Below are 19,075 nucleotides of genomic sequence, written 5' to 3' on the forward strand. Positions count from 1 at the left end.
CGCGGCATGGGTGCACACTATTCTTAGCACAATCAAAGCTTCATTCTGGTCCAAGTCAAAATGTTGACTTAGTCAAAAGTCAATTTAGTTGACTTTTTATAGAGATGTCGTTTGGGTGATTTCTGGCCACCTTAGTGACCTCACACGATCGGTCCCACGACCATTTGTGAGGACATCGCGCACGTCCTTCTCGCTCCACCGGAGTACTTTTGTAAGTCTGCGTCCCACGACGCACCGAGCCCGGGTATTGCAACCCCTGGCTTCGCCAGGATTCGTACCCTTGCACACTTCAGAGGGATAAGAAAAACAACAGGACCTAACTTAACCTAGTTGACCACATCAAAACTAACCGGGGCACCTATGCCCCAGGGGGAGACTGACTGGGATTTATCTTTTTTTTTTTTTTTTTTTGCATGGGTACCTTTAAAACAATATAAATGTAGCCTATTTAGTCCACTGACTAAACAATTGATTCAAAGTAAACCTACAAAAAAAATTTTCAATCGACAACAACAAAGAGTAGTTTACCAACTTCTTAATCATGTGTTAGTTTGCACTCGATCTTCCATTTAGAACAGATATAAAGATTGAGCAGCTATTTATTATTATTTTTTTTTTAAAAAAAAAGTAAGAAGATGTTGTTTGATCGATAAAAGCAACCACCATATCACACCCACATGCAAATTCCCATAAATTTTGGCACCAAGCAAATCTGAATTTTCTTCTGAAAAAAACATGCAAACTTAATATATTATCAACACTAGATCAACATTTACAGCAATTTCCAAGCACATTGGAAATTCTTTCATAAACTACACCAAAATCGTTTTTTCACAACTCATTTCTCTTCTAATCTAGTTCTGTAAAGAATCATTAGGTAGGTATCCATTATAGTACATTCTGATCATAAGAAGCACCTCTATATGCAAAGTATAGTGCCTCTCATAGGAACAACTAAAACCTGGAACTTCTTGCTTTACAGTAAGGATTTTGGAGCTTTCTATTCCAGCGAGCTGCGAGTGTCAATAGACAAACCAATTTTGCGCATCAGATATGGGAATAAAACTTGGAAGAAATAAGCATTACATTGAGGCACTTCCTTGTTTAGTTGATGATGATAGTCGCGATTCCCAGGTCGTGGCACTCGGCATCTTGGAATTTGTTTCTGGTGAAGCCTTGGCACCAACATAAAGTTTCAGAATAAAACAGCAGCGGTGCACATAAGGTGCATATTGACAGATTGGTTGCCACTTCAGCAGAATGCCAAGTTTGTCATCAGGAACATCACGGAGATTAATCTTGTCGACTTTTTTTTATCGAACAAGCTGCAAAACTTTTATTCTTCCTGTGGAATTTGCTGCGATGACCATATTTGATTTGCTTCTCCAGCAGACACTTGAGACAAATTGTCCGCCATCATCACTTGTCTCTTGCCCCGTAATTGGGTCAATGGAGCCAAATTTGTGAGAAGTCATTGGCATGGGAAATGCTCTATAATAAGCATAAACCTGGAGAAATGAAAGAGTTTATGAATAAAATCATATAATTGATAGTCAGTAGAATCTCAATTAATTGGAAACAAACAAGGAACATATTGAGATGACCAACATGAGGGGGAGAGGGAGTTTGCAGTGGGGTAGCAGAAAGTGAAATTCTCCATTTGGAATAACCAAAGAGGAAGGGTGAAATTATTGCTTATGCTCTTGGATATTTAGATTTTTTCTCTCCATGGATTTGGGAGTTCTATTTGCTGGCTAGGTGTTGAGTTTTCAGTATTTGCTATACTGCAAGACACACTTGAATAATCTGAGCACCCAAGACCTTCACATATCGAAGTTCATGGCCAACTAGTACAAACATAAACTTTCTCAGAAATACAAATAGTATATTTCATTGATCAATTTCTGATGACTTTTCTGTTTGCTATTTCCCTTGCCATAATTATTTTTATGAGAGTGAGCAACAAAGTTGTAAGCAACTTACTTCATTTGTTTCTGAACCACATGCTATATACCCATCACAAACAGACAAGCCAATGAAATTCTGCAGAAAACATGATAAATGCGAATCACAAATAAATTCCTCAAAAGATACAGTTATGTAAGTAACTAAAAGAATTAAAGTGAGAATACCTTCTCATTGGTATGGCCACTTAGAGTTAGGCTGCAAGCATCGGTAGACAAACCGCCAGAATTTGTTTTCTCAAGATCCCAAATTTTAAGCGTGTTGTCAGTTGATGCAGAAACAAGTGTTTCGGAATCTATAAATTTAACATAGCTGACTGCCTTTCCATGCCCAGAAAGAGTACACCAAGGAATTCTAGTGTTCCTTAAATCATAACAGTAGGTTTTGTAGTCTGCACATCCCAAAGCCAAGAGGTGCGAGGAACATGAGAATTGGACAGAACACACATTGGCCATAGTTCTTATGTTGTCTATAGAATTTTGCTGCAATAGAAAAGTAAGCTCAGTTGATAGTAAAGTAAGCACGCAAGTCCAGTAATCAAAAAAGGTCTTATTGCCATGAAACATAGCAAATCCCGAACTTTCAAGAATAATTTACTTTCTTTCTATTTTACAAACTTATTACAAGTCCACAGTTTAATCAAATAATTATGTGTACAACATAACTTTCTTTTCAACATGTAGCAGATTAAGACTCCATGTGACCATTGAGCAATGCTTAAATACAAGATTTATTCAGTATTATACCTCATTGATGCTCCAGAGTTTCACAGTGCAGTCATCACTTCCACTTGCCAGCTTAGTTGGATCAACTACAGAGAAATTGACAGACCATGCTCGTTTCTGGTGCTCTGTGAACCTAGTAAATCCACGCCCAGTACTTGCATCCCATAACTGAACTTAACAAATATGAACAAATCAGAAAGCACTGAAAACTGATGTGAAATAGGAAATTTATTTATTTTTAAGTATTAGAATTGTAATAGTTTATTTTGTAAGGTTCTCAGCTTTAGCAGAATAAATCTTCAAAGGAAGGTTACAAGTTGGTAATTATCTTAAGAGCATATAGAAGTTTTGGTAGAAGTTCAATTTAATTTTGTTTGTTTCTTATTTATAATTTAATTTATTTCCTAGTTTTTTAGGTTAGAATCATTAAAAGGAGTCCGGTTCTCCCATGTTAGAACATTTTTGCATAACAAGATTTTCCTCTTTGTGAATTTTTATTCTTTGTTTGAGATTATTTATTTCTTCGTGTGAGCTTGTGTTTCTATGTGCAAGATCAAATGGCATTAAGCCTCTATGCAAGTTTTAATTTGCTTTTGTGCCACATTAAAATTTTAACCAAAAAATGTTTTTCATAAATAATGAAAACAAAACCATGTTGCACTCTTATGTACCAATGAATTTAAAACACATGAAACTAATAGAATTTGTATCAAATTTTATAATTCCAATTATCTCCTCTAGGTAGGATCTTTGGATTCTTGTAAACTTTCAAGAAAAAAGGAAGTTATCTAGCATCTCCACCTACATATGGGACTGATGCAGCTTATCAGTATAGCAAAATTCAAGTCTTATCAATCAAGTAAGCATATCCCTAACTAGTTCAAATTGAAAACAAACTGAACTAAATCAAAACTTATATTTGGTTTGTTTTTTCACCAAATTAGTTTGATTCGTTTCAGGTTAACTGAAGCATGACAGTATTTCAACTAGTTTTCAAAGTGCTTAATTAATGTAAACCAACCAAAATTGAAAAAAACTAAACATTATCTTTTCAACAATAAAATATATATTTAGCAGTGAGACTTATTTAGATAATTCAAGATGTATAAAATTTATTGCAAAAATTCATTATAACAATTTAACTTAACACATTACCTTTTTTAAATAAAAATTTGGTCCACAAATAGTTGTAATTTAATATCAAAATTAAGAAATTACAGAGTTTTAAATGCGAAAGCTAAAGTAAAACTGAAAATTTTAGACCTTGTGGTCACGAGTTCAAGTCGTAGAAAGAGCCTCTTGCAATGTAAGATAAGGTTTCATACAATAGACTCGAATTAGTTTGACCCTTCCCCGAGACCCCGAATTGGTGAGAGCTTCATGCATGGAGCTTCCCTTTATCAATTTTGTTGATATGTTGATTCAGTTATTTTGATTTCCAAATAATCAGCATAGAAAAATGCAATTCAATTAGATTTGAACCCAATGGGCACACCTATAACTAAGGCTGATTCAATGTGATATGGTGATTGTACTCTTATGAGAAGAATTTTTCTTACATACATCATGAATATGGCGATATTTTCAATTTAGAAAAGGATGGTCGTTCAATTCAAGAATATCAATAAGGCAAGTGGGATGAACTTGCTACGTGTCATTCTATCACATCTCCATGGATCCTAAAGATCTGAAGCTCCAGCTTGAAGAGCATCAAATGTGCAAAATTCAAGTGTGGTGTAGCCTGGAAGATCCCTGTAGTGTCAGTTCAATCTTGCTTATGAATGCTATATTACCACCTCCCGAATGCCTTGGCCTTTGTGCTTTGTACTTTCCTTTCACATGCATTAAGCTACTTCTCATCTCCATTTGAAGTTCTTTCTAAGGTTGTTGGACAAGATTGTGGATATGGATGGAATTGATCGAGTTAAGTCAGGCTTTGAATAAACTCAACCCAATCAAAATGTTTTCCAATTTTTTTAGTTATGGAAAAAAATCAAATTTAAATTTGAACACATTAAGAAAAAACTTAAACTGAAAAATTAGTTAGGTTTGTTTTTGATTTTTTGAGAATTTCTCAATATACATTGCACATATTGTAGATTATGAAATAATATGATCTAGATATAGATATAGATATGGTACACACATATAAACCAGGTCTAACTCAGATTTCTATAAAAACCTGAAAGTCAAAGATGAATGAGATATTTCGAAACCCAAAACCCAAAAGAATCAGATTGCTTCAGGTTGATTTTTTGGTTTGGTTCAGGGTCATCGAATTTTTTTCCCATTCATAATGGTGGAATCTGCTGGACCATCGTTGGGGTGTGTTTTTATAACCCATCGCTGCACCAGTACCTGCAACTTCATCATCCTCTGAATCTGTTCCAACATCCACCATTATTCCTACTAGTTCAGATGAGTACGAATAGTTTAGACCTGGCTCAAGAATGCCTTTAGTTCATCCAACATTATTGGCAGAATCTCCACTTTTGGAACTACTTCCATGGTAAAATACAGTGCTATAAAGCTGCTTGATATTATGCAACTTCTCATATAACTAGTAACTAGGAGTTATTTTCCATTTTTTATCTTAATTTTATCATATCCTCATTGCTAATGGTTCGCATAACCCTGTTGTTTCCCTGTAAATTGATTCTCCATAACACTTTCAAAAATCATTGAATTGCCATGTAGCCTTAATACTAGTCATTGTGTATTTTAGGACTTACAGACAAATATAACGATAACTGCCAGTCAAGAAGCTTACTAATTTGATGACCAATATCCCTCTAGCACTCTAACTACCGCCAACATCACCCTTTACTAGTGGCATTATCATCTTGATCATTTGTCTTTAAAATAAAGGACTTTTTCAGTCTTTGGTCGTGGTTACAGTGAGATGTGTGAGCTTAGCAGACACAAGTCTTTTTTCTTTTGGTAATAATGTGTAGTAATATGATGATCTTAGATTAATTACGTTTCATAGTTGTAACTTAAGCATACTGACATCTCAACTTCTGACTTTCGCGTTTTCCTTCCAAGAATCCCTCTGCAAGCTTAATTCATAAATTTGTAACATCTCTAGTCCCAATTCTCCCTTCCCCCGCTAGTGCCCATGAATGGTTCAGTGCAAAATCTTGATCATAGTTTTTTGGCTAGAAAATAACTCCAATATTTAACACGGCAATCCTAGACTAATGGGTAGCATTTTATCAGGACTTGTTAGGCAGGAGAATTGAAACATTAAACTGTTGCTAAAAATTGACAAACAATGCTTAATCCAAATTAATAATACTTGCTCATCTAAGCTTATAATTTGCCACTCATTAGCTCTATCTCACCAAGTGGTACTAAATTAGGATGTCACATTTTTTTGGTGAATAGGCATAGGTTTCTTGGAAAATGATTATATCATCTAGAAGATCACCCATCAATTAGTATCTAGGAAAAAAATAGATCATAAAAGAGCATTGAATTCCATGTGGTATCTTCTTAATTGCAAGAATCAAAGGCATCACTGCAAGTCCCAACTCACAAAACTGACTTCATATAGCCTGTACTTCATATGTTAGGAGAAAATAGTCTTCAACTTAGTTTTCTGTGCAGTTAAGGGTGGACGTGGTTTGGTTTATTGCTTTGGTAAGAAAAATTGAAACCAAATCAAAATATTTCAATTTAAAAAAAAAAATCCAAATCAAAACCAAACTGAAACCTTATGGTTCAATTTTGAAATTGAGCCTAAATTTTTATATTGGTCAATCCTGACTGAAATTGAAATTGAAATTGAACAATAAACATATACGTCAATCAAAAATAGATTAACATTGCCTTGTAAGCAAGGTTTTTATTGAAACAACAATCAAACTTATTACAGTTTTAAGATTTAGACTAAAACAACGAACACAAGCTGATAACACTAATGAAATATTAACTTAGCTATATATTCAATTTATTTATACAAAACTTTAACAATTTAGTTTGGTTTTAACAACTTGTGAAGATTCAAACAGAAATCGAACCAAAATGATGGTTTTCCTTGGTTTCAGTTTTGTTTTGGGTTATAGATGGCCACCACTATCATGCACACCAAATCTATGGAAAATTATTTTGCATGAAATAGTCTCCAAGAAAGGCAAAACAAAAGTCATAGCATGGATAAGAAAGGAGGATCTTATAACCATTAGTAATAAAATTAAGATAAAAAAGTAAAATTGCTAAAACATCACTAAGCAAATGTAATAAAAGATGTGAGATTATCAAGATACATACCTGGACGACACCTTCATAATCTGTTGAAGCCAAATAACTATTTATATAAGTATTCCAACAGACACAGCTGAGCTTGGATCTACTAGACATTTCGACCAGTGGGTAATGAACATCCAAATTGTCATTCAAAAGAGCACCAAACTCAAAAATCTTAATTTTCTTCGATACTCCAGCAGCAGCAAAGTAATCCTCATCACGGTCAAAACTCAAAGCACAAATGACATTCACAGAGTTGAAGGTAGACACCGTTTTCAAACTCCCACAAACTTCAAATTTACTATATCGAGCATACTTGCACAAACCATTAAAGAAGGTGCCCAAACAATCCTTTGCTTCATTTGCATCATTCTGAATGAGGGAATATCTATTATTATTCTTCAAAACGCCACAGTCAGAATGGGTTGCAGTAATAGGACCGGCTGTGTCAATTTTTGAGATTTGAGAGAAGTATGCATTTTCTAGTTGATCAAAATTCTTCATCAACCTCTGCTCATATTTATTTGATTTGGAATGTGATTGTAGTTGTTGAATATGTGATACTGTGTTTTCATTCATGCTGGAAGAATCTATGCAATTTAATAGGAACTTTGTGCTATCCGAATATAACTGAGCTCTTGATAAGTGTCTTTTTTCAGCCTCCTCTATATCTGCCTTTAACCAGGCAAGTTCAGCTTCTAGCTTTGAGGCCTGCTTCACTTTTTCTTCTTTCAAAGATGAAAGAAAATACAATAACAAATCCGATTCTGCATCTTCCTCTTCTACCAAAGCTGATGATATATCTACCGAGAGCAAATCTTTACTTTCATTTAACAGATCACTTTGAAGAATATCCCTGAGCATGAAATGGCATTTTCTTTAGGTTATACCATATCGACTCCATCAAAGAGGAAATGAAACCTTACATGAAGTAGACATGATGATAGATATTTCTCAGCAAATATTTTCATTAAAAATGCAACAATCCATCCCGTAGTGTGAGGAGTTGATATCCAAATAAGCCAACACAGAAACATCCTTATTGGTCAGATTGCCTCAATCGTATTGGATTTTGAACAGAGTAATATGAAAAGAATGTAATAATAAAAATAAGAGGGAAAGGGAAATTAAATTTGTTTAATGTGAACGACAATGAAAGAGGAAGTGCACCATTGTTTTAAGGAGCATCCAAGAAGGAGAGCTCTAGGGATATACTGTCTGCAATGGATGCCCAGTTAGCTAAGGTGGAAGTCACTGTTGGAAAGCTGCAAGAATAGTCTGATGACTCAGAGGAGAGTCTCAAGGAGCTAGACTCCACAGATGAGGAGGTTAAGGAAGATATGCAAGGTGCCCTCAATAAAGTTGTAGACCAACTGACCTAGAAGAATGCCATCCTGGAGGCCATGGTGGTGTTTTGCGCAAGGAAATGGAGGAGCTCAAGGGAGAGCTCTCTTCTTGCAAGATAGTAATGGCAGGAGGCTTGCTTGCAATGCAGTCCGCATACTGTGTCAAGGTTCCTGAAACTAACAGGTCCACGAAGGATGTGGACAATTTCCTTTGGGGGTTAGAGCAATATTTCAAGGCCACCAACATCAGAGATGATGCGCTTAAGATTCGTACTGCATCTATGTATCTTACTGATATAACTTTGCTATAGGGACACCGTAGGCCCATTGATAAGAGGAGCGAAGGTGCTGCCATTGATACTTGGGACAATTTTAAGGGTGAGTTTAAGCAATAATTTTACCTCGAGTATGCAGAAGATGATACCCAAGCTGACTGTGAGTCTAGTTGAGAGTCATTTGAGTCATTATGGCAGTTCTAAGATTGTACTGACAATTCCATAAGGAGGACTGACAAGGGCGTCGCTAAACCAGGTGGGACAATGTTACAGTTCACAGTTGCACAGACATAGAGTACTCATTCAACTAGACACTTGTTCTACAATGTCCTTGTTGTGCTACACTTATACTACAATATGCTAATTGTTGTACCATGCTTGTTCTACACATGTATTACAGTTAAGGAACTCTTTGCTATAAATAGGGTTGCCCACCCTCATTTGTAAGCATTCAAGCAAAAAAAATGATCTTTGTGCTTCAAGCATCTTTGAGCTCTTGTGGTCCTAGAGTGACAGAATAACTTAGACATATAAGGAAAAGATTCTTTGCCCAAAGGTCACACAGTGGCCAACCATAGCCCATGACACCTGCATATTAAATGCACGTTGCTTTATGTAGGAGACTGCATATGCAGGCACGACCACCAAGGCATATGCGGCTGGTGCTTGCATTACATGTTGCATCTATGGTTGCCTACATGTGGTTGGCTTCAACATGTGAGACAACGCGAGGCGGATGTAGTTGCTTATGAGCCATGTGTAGATTGCACATGCAAACATCCAAAAAATCAAAACTATAATTCATTTGACTCAAATATATAATCCTAGTTATTACCAATTTGATCCTTCTCAAATAACCACTTTTAGCTCTTTTGATTGTGGAATAGTTTAAGTCTAGTTTTCAGTGTGATAATTTGTATGTGTTATTTTAAACACCTATTTTGCCAATCTAGATTTATATTGACGTTGGTTATACAATATGTTTTGCACTATTGATTAACATGGATTTTTTGATATTTTATAAGCTTTAAATTGCATAATAACATATATTTTTTAAATGAAATTATTAATGGGAAATGTTGATTAGTACACTTCATTGCAAATATGTTAAACAATTCTATAATATATCTATATATTAATATAAATTGTATATGCTCCCGCATATGCACTATGTAGCGAGATTACTGCATACCACTTCCATTTGCTTTATTACCTATAAATTGTTGATAGAATATGAATAAATTAGTTGTTGTATTACTTAGTCTAATGTCCTAGTTTTTAGATTAAGATAATCTACAAGATATCCTAGTTCTCGCTTGATATCCAAGCCTATCCACTACCCACTAGTTCTCCTCTATCCTTCTTTTCTTGCCTACCTCACCTAGAAGTCTTCCTGTCATAAGATCTCTCTAAAAGGTTACCCTTCTTCGTCTTCCCAATCTATCCAACATACACCACAAGAATCCACTACTTTCGACATACCACCACTGCTAATGAGACAAGCCCCACTAGTTACCTGGTGCTACCTATCCCCAACCACCCAAGACTCTCTTCCAAATCTCATAAATGAGGTCATGGAGGTGGAGACCGTGGTCATGGACTCAAATAACCACAATCTCTTCGTATTTTGACTCTACTCTAGAATTAAAGATGAATAATTCTAGATTTTACTCTATAACTTATCTAATTCATCAAAGCTTGCCACAATTTCTAGCCATGGTAAAAAACTAAGCCTCTGTGGTTAATTAATTCAACAGCATCTTCACAAATGAATAGTAATGGTGAATTATTTTCTGGACTCTATCTTTTTTACTTTACCACATATTTCTATTGTTGATGACACTTATATTTCTATCAAAGAACATGGTTCCTTGCTTAACTCCTCATTGCTCTTGAATAAAGTGCTTTATGTTGGAAAGCTTCCCATGAGTTTATTTTTTGCTAGCACTTGCACAAAACCCTTAACCTTTTAACATGCCCATTGTGTTTTCCCGGTCATATATTTGATGAAGTCTATCACTTAGATGATCACCTCGCCTTTAACGTTCTTAATACTAACAATCTCACCTTACACCAATGGCATTGTTGACTTGGTGATCCTTTTATCTAGATTTGAACAGTTTGTTAATATTCCACCTTTGTTGACCAAGCTTTGTGAAGTGTGTGAATTTGGTAAGGATCATTGAGTATCATTTCCTCTTGCAGTCAAGAATATACCTCTTCTCGCTCCATTGCAATACTTATATCTACCTCTTCTCACTCCATTGCAATACTTATATCTTAGTCTCCATGCCTCCATGAGCTTCAAATGTTTGTTCTCTGAGCCAACATAGAAAAATTCTTGATGGTCCTTCTAGTGTGTCTCCCTTATTACTTGGTCCCACCCAATCCAACATTTTAAGAAAGGGTCTATCAAATTTGAAGCGCATACAACCATTCTTAATGATGATTTGACATACCTAAATGTTCATTTCCTTGGTAAATTTCTTACAATAGCCTTCTAATGTTAAAAAGGCAAACTATGGCCCCTCCTATGAAAGGAAAAACCATTTTCCCTTTGCTATTCAAGATTACTATCAACATACATGATACATCTAGAGTCGCATGAAATAGCAGAGATTGGAGGATAATGTCTCAAAGTGCATCAAAACATGTCCACAGATGTAAGGTATCTTCAAGAATACATGCAAAATGAATGCACACCTTGGCCTTGGCCGACAAGAAGGGTCAGGATGCAACAGCCAAAGAATAAAGCCAACTTCCTTAAGATTTTCTGACACAAAGGCTGGTGGAAGAATACGGTGACGCAGATTCAACATTGCAGCAGAATGGAGTTTCCAAGTTTTGCAGCAGCATAACAACTGAAAACAAAGAGGTGAGAAATTTACTAAAAGTATAACAAAAATAATGTATTAACTTGATCAAATGTACAAACAAATCCTGAAGAGAAAATGTCCCCTTCATTTGCCTACTTAGCAGAACTGTTTTCCTTCGATGAGGATATTGAACCAAGACCAATGAAAACTGTGTTTATCTAGCCATAAATCACCTTGAGCCATCATCAATGATAAAAAGGGGAAGAGAACAACAATATGAAGATGACCCATAAGAATGGGCTGGTTAATGCATAAACAAATTCCTTTCATAGTATTCCTAGGAATAGTTCTTTGCTAGCAGCCAACATTCCTTTTCTGCACATCCACACATCGAATAGAGGATAATAAGAAAGGAATGCAATTAAAGAATCAAACTGTCACCCCTACTTGTCTCCTTCATGGACATATATGTTTAATTTGTGTGTCAGTAGCCATCATTAGATCTATAATTTGCTCTCCTTATATCCTTAGGAAATCAATAACTTGATCTTTTCCTTCACAATACTTCATGGCATTTTTTTATTTATACTGTAATCTCTGTATTCATTTTTTTCCAGTGTAACAACATTTTCAAAATGCAGAAATGAATCTTGTTTCTCTAGCATTGTTGGAAATAAGAAAATCATTGAAAGGAGAAGATCATTAAAAAAAGGAAAGTTAGAAATAAGCAAACCAAATACATATATTCAAATAGTAACCAAAAATGGCAATGGTATCAAGAAAATAAAAAACATGAATGCATAGCCACATTACTGAAAGAGGTTGGGCAATTCGACCAACACAATTTATGTCTTAATGAAGTGTTTCAGTTGTCTGCTTCACTCACCTCAAACAGAAGAAGCCCAAGACTGTAAACATTTGTTGAAAAGGAGCATGTGCGATCATTTATTTCCTCAGGACTAGCATACCAACTCTCCTCCAATTTCAGTAGTGTGGAGTGTTGGCTGTTGAAACTAGAGTCACTGTGCATATTCTTTCTGTCCAATTTTAATATCATAAAATCATTGCTAGGATTGCTTGATCTGAAATTATCAGCATCATGTTCAAGATGATCAACACCTTCAAAATCACTAATTGACAGGTGTGTGCGGTGCTCAATACTTAAACACTTAAGACCATGAAATTTCTGTAGCTTCACCGGAGAAACTTTACGAGTATCATTTTCCTGGTCAGTGCCCTTCTTTCTTTTCAAACGGTTGTCTAGATGATGAATATATCGTCCCACAGAATCTTGATGCTCTATCTCATTCTGTGGGGCAAAAGAGCCAATGTATTTAATTTGATTTGAGGGCAACTTGACAAAATATGATGGTAGTAAATGTTGTAAAATGATCTGTTGGGAGTGACAGATGTCAACGAAATCCACAATCTGCTTAAATATATGCATGCGCTCAGCCTTATTTATCTTTTGGTCTTTGGGCTTAAGCCATTCCCTCAAGGTAATTTCTCCCTTATAAGGATTTGAAGTTTCTACCTTGTCAAACAAGATAGCATCTGCTTTAGCTCTAGGAGTGTGAGATGATGGCAAAGTGATGTCCAAGCTGGCACTAGGTCGTTCAACATGTTGAGAAATCCCAGTGCCAGGAGCATTATACTTTCCTTGATATGTGACTCCTTTACCCTTTAGCGAAGTCTTCAACAAGTATTGGTGAAATCCAAACCCAGAGGGAACCTTAGTCTGAAGCACAGCAGGAGATTTTGTCGGCTCAGTACTTGAGCTGAGATGCTTGTCAGCCTTAGATATATGATCAGACAATCCAGAAGCTTTTGGCTCAGACTGTGTCACTAGCATACTCTTTGCACCTGATGATGGAAGCAAAAGCTTGTTGTCCAAATCATCAGTGTGATCCACTGAAAAGGATTCATTCACATCTTTGTCTCTTGATTTACCTGTAAGCCCAGTGAAATTCTTCCATAGGCCCAACTTATTTGATGGTTTCTCCCCACTACCTGTGCTACTTCCTATAGACAAGTAAGGATTCCTATAGCTTTTCAGAGTCAACTCTTCTACCATCTCTTCCTGCCTCCCTAAAGAGTTGAGGGCTGAGCAGTGTGGTTCGCGCCCAGAATTTGTTGGTATATCAACATTTAAGCCCTTTTCTGTGATACTGTTACTGAACAACCCAGGTGGCTGTAGCAATGCAAAGTGTTCAGACCATTCAGCATCTTCAAGGGTAATACGTGCTTGTGTTTCTAGTGCAGAATCACAATTTGGCTCCTCTGGTGCTTTGTCAATCTCTACTCTTTTGAAATGAGGAGCATCCGGCCCTGAGTCCTCAATTATCTCATCTACTTCATCCGATCTTTCCATAACTCGTGAAAAGTTCCTCAGAAACAGGGACCAAGACAACTTTGAAAACCAACTGCTTCAGTAGCCATTCATAAAAATTCCATCTTGGACTTCAACAAGGCCCCTGCATCATTGTTTTATATCCAATGCAACGATAAGTAGATCGTAAGTGCAACAATGTGCATTCTATCCAAACGGAATAAAAATTATTCATTAAGACGAAATAAAATAGAGGACGGTCCTAGGGTTTCAGTCTGTAAATGCCAAAAAAAAAAAGTTCTTACATTATAAAAGGAGGAAAAATCATCTTTTTCCACAAAATTCCAGCTTATCGTAACCGCAGAACAACGTTTCCAGAGAGATCATAGCTAGCGCCATAGTCCCTAATAGATTGCGTACGTTAGGCGCTGACCATCTAGTAACCAATCAGGCAAAAGAGGGAGAAAGAAAAGAAAAAAAAAATGAACTTGGACGGAGAGCGTACCAATTAAAAGCACACAAGTCAGTTCGGAAACAAACAAACAAACAAACCAGCAAAGAGGGCGGGATCGAGGAGCAGAGCTGAGGAGATCGATTGGAGGAGCAGTCGCGGGAACAAGAAGCGACGAAAAAGGGAACCCTAAAAATTCCAAAAGCGGAAAGAAGCAGAGGTTACCTGAGCATTCGCCATAATTAACAAGTAAATTCCACTTGGCCTGGATCTGCATATGACATTCTCTCTCTCTCTCTCTCTCTCTCTCTCTCTCTCTCTCTCTCTCTTCTCCTTCTCCTTCCCCTTCTCCTTCTCCTTCCTCTTCCCCTTATTCAAAGAAGCTGAGGGGGAGACAATGTGGTGTCATCGCGCCACTCGAATTGTACGATTTCGTTAGGCGAAACTTTCCATTGGATGGTAGCGTGCTCCATGGATCATCCAGGAAGAGACGTGGAATAAGGTTTCCATTTTTTAAATCATAGTTCATTTTTGGCAAAATGTACCTTTACTGTTTAAATATTTATCATGGCTTGATAAATTTATCCATCACTTTCAAAATTAAGAACTATATACTTAATTTATTATAAAAAGATATAACAAATTACTTTAATATTCAAATGTTGATTAAAATTTCTCCATCACTAATTAAAATTATTGACTATTCTAATATTCATGAAAGATTTCAAAGAAATTATTTTATTCTTTTATTCCAAATTTTATAATAGATGATGAATAAAGAAAAATCCTTAAATATTACATCTTCTACTTAAATAAAATCTTATAAAATTATTATTATTAATCAAATTTTTTTATTTTTTTAAAAAAATGATTCATATATAGATAAAATATAAGAGGTTTAATCCCTCAAATGTACAATCAAAAGATCAGCATCATAGTCCAGACAACACTAGCTGTTGAGCACACACATATGACCCATCACATAAGAAATTACACCAACATCAAGACACCATGGCTCAACGTGTATTTATCATATATGTATGATGTTCTAATAAATATTAAAGAGTCCAACATAATATAATGAGATAAATATTTTAAAAGTTAATTTTTAAATATGCATTTTAAATTTACTTAGTAAATCAATGAATCTAGTGAATAAATTTAGTAACTAACCCCGGTTTAAGAGAAATAATATAAGATGGAATAAGTATTAATTAGGAGGAGTATAAAAGAAGAAGAAAATATTAATTATGTTATTTATTTATAAAAAAAAGATAAAAAAGACTATGTGCTCATAATTCTCTATTGGTAAGTTGGCAGTCAACGGATTAGCTCATAATTGGTTCACGAGCAGACCACGAGCGGCGGCTAAGTGGGCATTGCAAATTTTAGATGGATTAAAAATTCAGTCAAAGTTTACCTGTAAATAGAATTGCAAATTTATACAGTTGACTCTCATGCAATTTGTCAATGAGTAAGCAAAGTCAAAGTGTCCGAATCTATCATTCCGCACGACCAGATCCCCTACGCCGTCCCCGCGGCATTAGCCGCCTTCTCCGCCGGCGAGAACTCTAGATTCCCTTCCCCGTCTCGAATCTCGATCCTCCTCCGACGTCAGCATCGACCGCCATGCTTCCTCGCCTAGCCCAACGGCACCGCCTCCCGCTGCTGCCTCGTCACCAACTCCGGCTCCGCCGCCGCCGCCGTCTTTCGCTAAGCCGACGGAAGGCGAGTGCGAGGGATGGCGTACGTGGACGAGTGCGAGGGATTTCTTTATATGGTTTTAAGGAAAATCCAGTTAATTATCATGAGCGAGAGCAAATTTATTATATTTGTTAGACGATATTTTATTAGCAAGGATGATAAAAATTTACTGTTAGAAATGAAATCATTTTTATCAGATAAATCTGAAATGAAAGATGTTGATAATGCATCATTTATTTTAGAGATATAGATTTGTCATGATTATTCAAGGAGCATGTTCCCACTAAATACGATAATGATCAAACTACCAGTCAACGAATAATTCGATGTGTGCAACCTCTTGGACGAGCTCAACGAGGAAGATGATGAGTGTAAAACATAAGATTTTAGGGGCTTAGTTGAAAAAAAAAACTAATTTGGATCGGGTTTGTGTTAAACCCGAAACCCGTTAACGGTAAATCTCTACCTGAGTCGCTCGCGACTTTTTCCCCGTAACTGCGCGAGTTCGCCGGCGGAGAACGTGGCGGAGAAGGGATAAAGCGAAGAGGAACGTGGGCGAAAAACCTAACCCTAAACGCCGCTACCCCATCTCTCGCGTGCTCTGTTTTCTTCCTATTCGAGTTTGGCCGCGATTTCTTTGCCTCGTGCTCGCGATTTTTGGGCGTTCTTTGCCGCGAGAGATCCGCAATCCTTGGTCGCCGCAGCCGAGAGAGCAGTCGACGCCTGTAGCCCTCCGAGGCCGAGAGTAGCTGACGCCCGTAGCCCTAGTCGCCACATCCGGTTCTTCCTCTTCTTCTACCCGAACAGAGGTCTTCGAGCGCTGCCTCCTTTCCTCTCTCGCGAGTCCAAGAGCCAGGGCTGAGCAAGTTCTCAGCTTTAAACGAAGGTGTGGTTCTACGTTTTTGCTGTTGAATTCATTTGTTGGGTGGATTCGTGAGAACTTCTGGTTAATGTGGAATTGATCGGATCTGTTGGATGAATCAGGTTTCGGTTTGCTGGTGAAATTGGTGGAGTGGCCAGCGGTGGAAGAACCTAAGGTGGACTTGGTGTTAGGGTTTGATTTGAGGTAAGCTTGGTTAGGGTTCTTACTGAATTTGTTGGGATCGATTGGGGCTTGATTGCTGATTTTGGTTGCTGCTTTAGGAATCAATGTGTTATTAGGTTACTGTTAGATCTCCTTGTTGATTTTGGTTGATCTGTTGAGGATGAGGATTATTTGTTGGTAATCAAGATTTTAAATAAGGTTAAATGTGGATTCAGCTTAACCAAATTAATTGGTTGGGTTAGGTTAGTTGGGTTAAATGGAGTTGGTTGGACCCGGTTGATCAAGTCGGTTAGACCTATTGACGGATCTTATTCGGCTTGATTCGGTTAAGGTTAACCCTAGCTTTGATTAGGGTTTGATTTTGTTGCAGAATTTAAAATACATTCTAGTATTTAGTGGATAATTGTTATTATAATTGCAAGATCTTGACCGTTGATCCTGTTACAAACGAGTTCTTTATCAGCGTGCGTACATCAGGTGGATACTTCTGTGCTTGATCAATACAGGATTGTTTGTAAGTGCTTAATTATTTCTGTTGTTAATTACATTGTTGATGATCTTGCTATCTCAGTTGTATGATCCTGATATGATACCTTATTATGTATTCTGGATGTTGATCTATATTGTTGATATCTTACTGTAATTAGTACCTTACTTGTTGTTTGATATCGTTGTATGATCTGTTGATTATGCCTGATTAGATATAGGCTTAACTGTTGCATTGAGCATCATGACACATACATGATAGTAGTAGATGTGTTGTTTATCATTATTGTTGTTGGCTTCACTTGTCGCTGTGTGATAGTGGCATAAGAGTGAGAGCAATTGTTGCGCTAAGTTGGGTACAACCAGGACTGGCTATACAGCCCTCCTGATCCCGCCCGCTCCCCACTTATTAGTAATGGTTTGTTGTTGGAGCGAGTGCGATTTTCCTGTCGTGCGCCTCAGTTCACTGCACTGGGTGAGTGTCTGAGGGTGGCAAGTGTAGACAGTGACCATGCATTGCATATGTGCATACATTGTTGGTAGTTGTCTTCTGCATTCATAATCATTGCACTTGTTGTTACATGACTGTAGCTATTACACTTGTTAATATATAACTGTGATTGTATGATATGATACTTGCTATTATACGTAGTTTATTGATCTTGTATGCTATCCTACTGTTCTCTTATATATTGATTTGTTGTGTATTTTTTATTTATACCCACTGAGTATTGTATACTCACTACCCAGACCGGTCCTCTTTATTTTCTACCCAGGTAACAGGTAAGGATGTCATTGAAGCTTGGAGATCTGCCAGACTGCCCTATCTCACACTAGGAGCAAGAGTCGTTATTTCTTTGTATGGTTCCTCTGGATTATGTTCACTGTATTCCTTATATGTTGCGGATTAATTGTGGTTTTACTTCGTATGGTTTTGGACTACGTTGGAGGGTGGTTTTGAACCTTGTTAATTTTCTACTGTGGAAATTTCTGTTATTGTAGATTTGTGGAGTTTTATCGTTGCTTTGTCGTGACGCTTTACGACTTTTACGTGTTGTGGTGGTGGTATATTATTTACATGCGTGTGTTTGGGTGATTTATGGTCGTGTGGGCCTCTAATCAATTTGTTAGTAGTATAAAAACACATGTATTGTAATTGTTACGTGGCCGAGTAGGCCCTATGTTATTTATATATTCAGGGAAGTTAATTGTTACAGGAGAGATGTTGTTGAAATTTTTCAGACAGTCGTCTCCCGGGTCGTAAGAATGAGAACCTGAAATACACTTCAGAAAGAGGTTAAATTGGTGTCGAAGTCCCAATAAGTCACTCCGATGCTCAAGTTAGGATTCTGCGAAATGGTTAGAATGTAGATAGAAAAGAAGATGATGCTATGAGAGTTTTTAGAGTCAAATCAGAGAGGAGAAGAGGCCTTCAAGAAACCTTTTTTAGGATTTATATAATCGTTGAGAGAGCATTTCCACGTCGACTAGAACAGCATCATTATGAAAGTTTGGCATTATGTAGAGAAAAAAAGGTATTCGAGGGGATTAGATCAGACAATCTCATAACCGTCTGATATTCTTGGACCGTTGCGTTTTCGTGAGAATATTCACATTTCTCCTTTGTAGATCCATATAAGACAGTAGTTCACAGAAGACGTAAAAGTGAATCCCAAGACGGAGCC

General features: G+C 36.8%; 1 protein-coding gene and 1 long non-coding RNA gene across 4 annotated transcripts; one reads left to right on the forward strand and one right to left on the reverse strand.

The window, feature by feature from the left end:
- Positions 1-706: 706 nt before the first annotated feature.
- LOC141830748 (protein SPA1-RELATED 2-like) lies at positions 707-14,473 on the reverse strand. 3 transcript variants are annotated; one of them, XM_074718173.1, is made up of 9 exons: positions 14,381-14,473; positions 14,010-14,108; positions 12,262-13,849; positions 11,263-11,420; positions 6,963-7,794; positions 2,712-2,858; positions 2,133-2,447; positions 1,984-2,043; positions 707-1,508 (listed from the first exon to the last, which is right to left on the reverse strand). In XM_074718173.1, exons 3-9 carry the CDS (start codon positions 13,744-13,746, stop codon positions 1,314-1,316), a joined length of 3,192 nt encoding a protein of 1,063 aa, XP_074574274.1. In that variant the 5' UTR covers positions 13,747-13,849; positions 14,010-14,108; positions 14,381-14,473; the 3' UTR covers positions 707-1,313. The 3 variants fall into 3 exon arrangements, with proteins under 3 accessions (XP_074574274.1, XP_074574273.1, XP_074574275.1); XM_074718172.1 differs by having other exon boundaries at positions 14,210-14,473; XM_074718174.1 differs by lacking the exon at positions 14,010-14,108.
- A 1,898-nt stretch (positions 14,474-16,371) lies between these two features.
- LOC141830750 (uncharacterized) lies at positions 16,372-18,423 on the forward strand. The gene is made up of 3 exons (XR_012601988.1): positions 16,372-16,745; positions 16,844-16,925; positions 18,167-18,423. It is a non-coding gene; the product is annotated as an uncharacterized LOC141830750 (long non-coding RNA).
- The last annotated feature ends 652 nt before the right edge of the window (positions 18,424-19,075 follow it).

The sequence above is a fragment of the Curcuma longa genome, chromosome 6 (genome assembly GCF_044706935.1).
Source record: "Curcuma longa cultivar G26 ecotype Majalengka, Jawa Barat chromosome 6, ITB_CL_G26_1.1, whole genome shotgun sequence".
In the NCBI taxonomy this organism is placed as follows: domain Eukaryota; kingdom Viridiplantae; phylum Streptophyta; class Magnoliopsida; order Zingiberales; family Zingiberaceae; genus Curcuma; species Curcuma longa.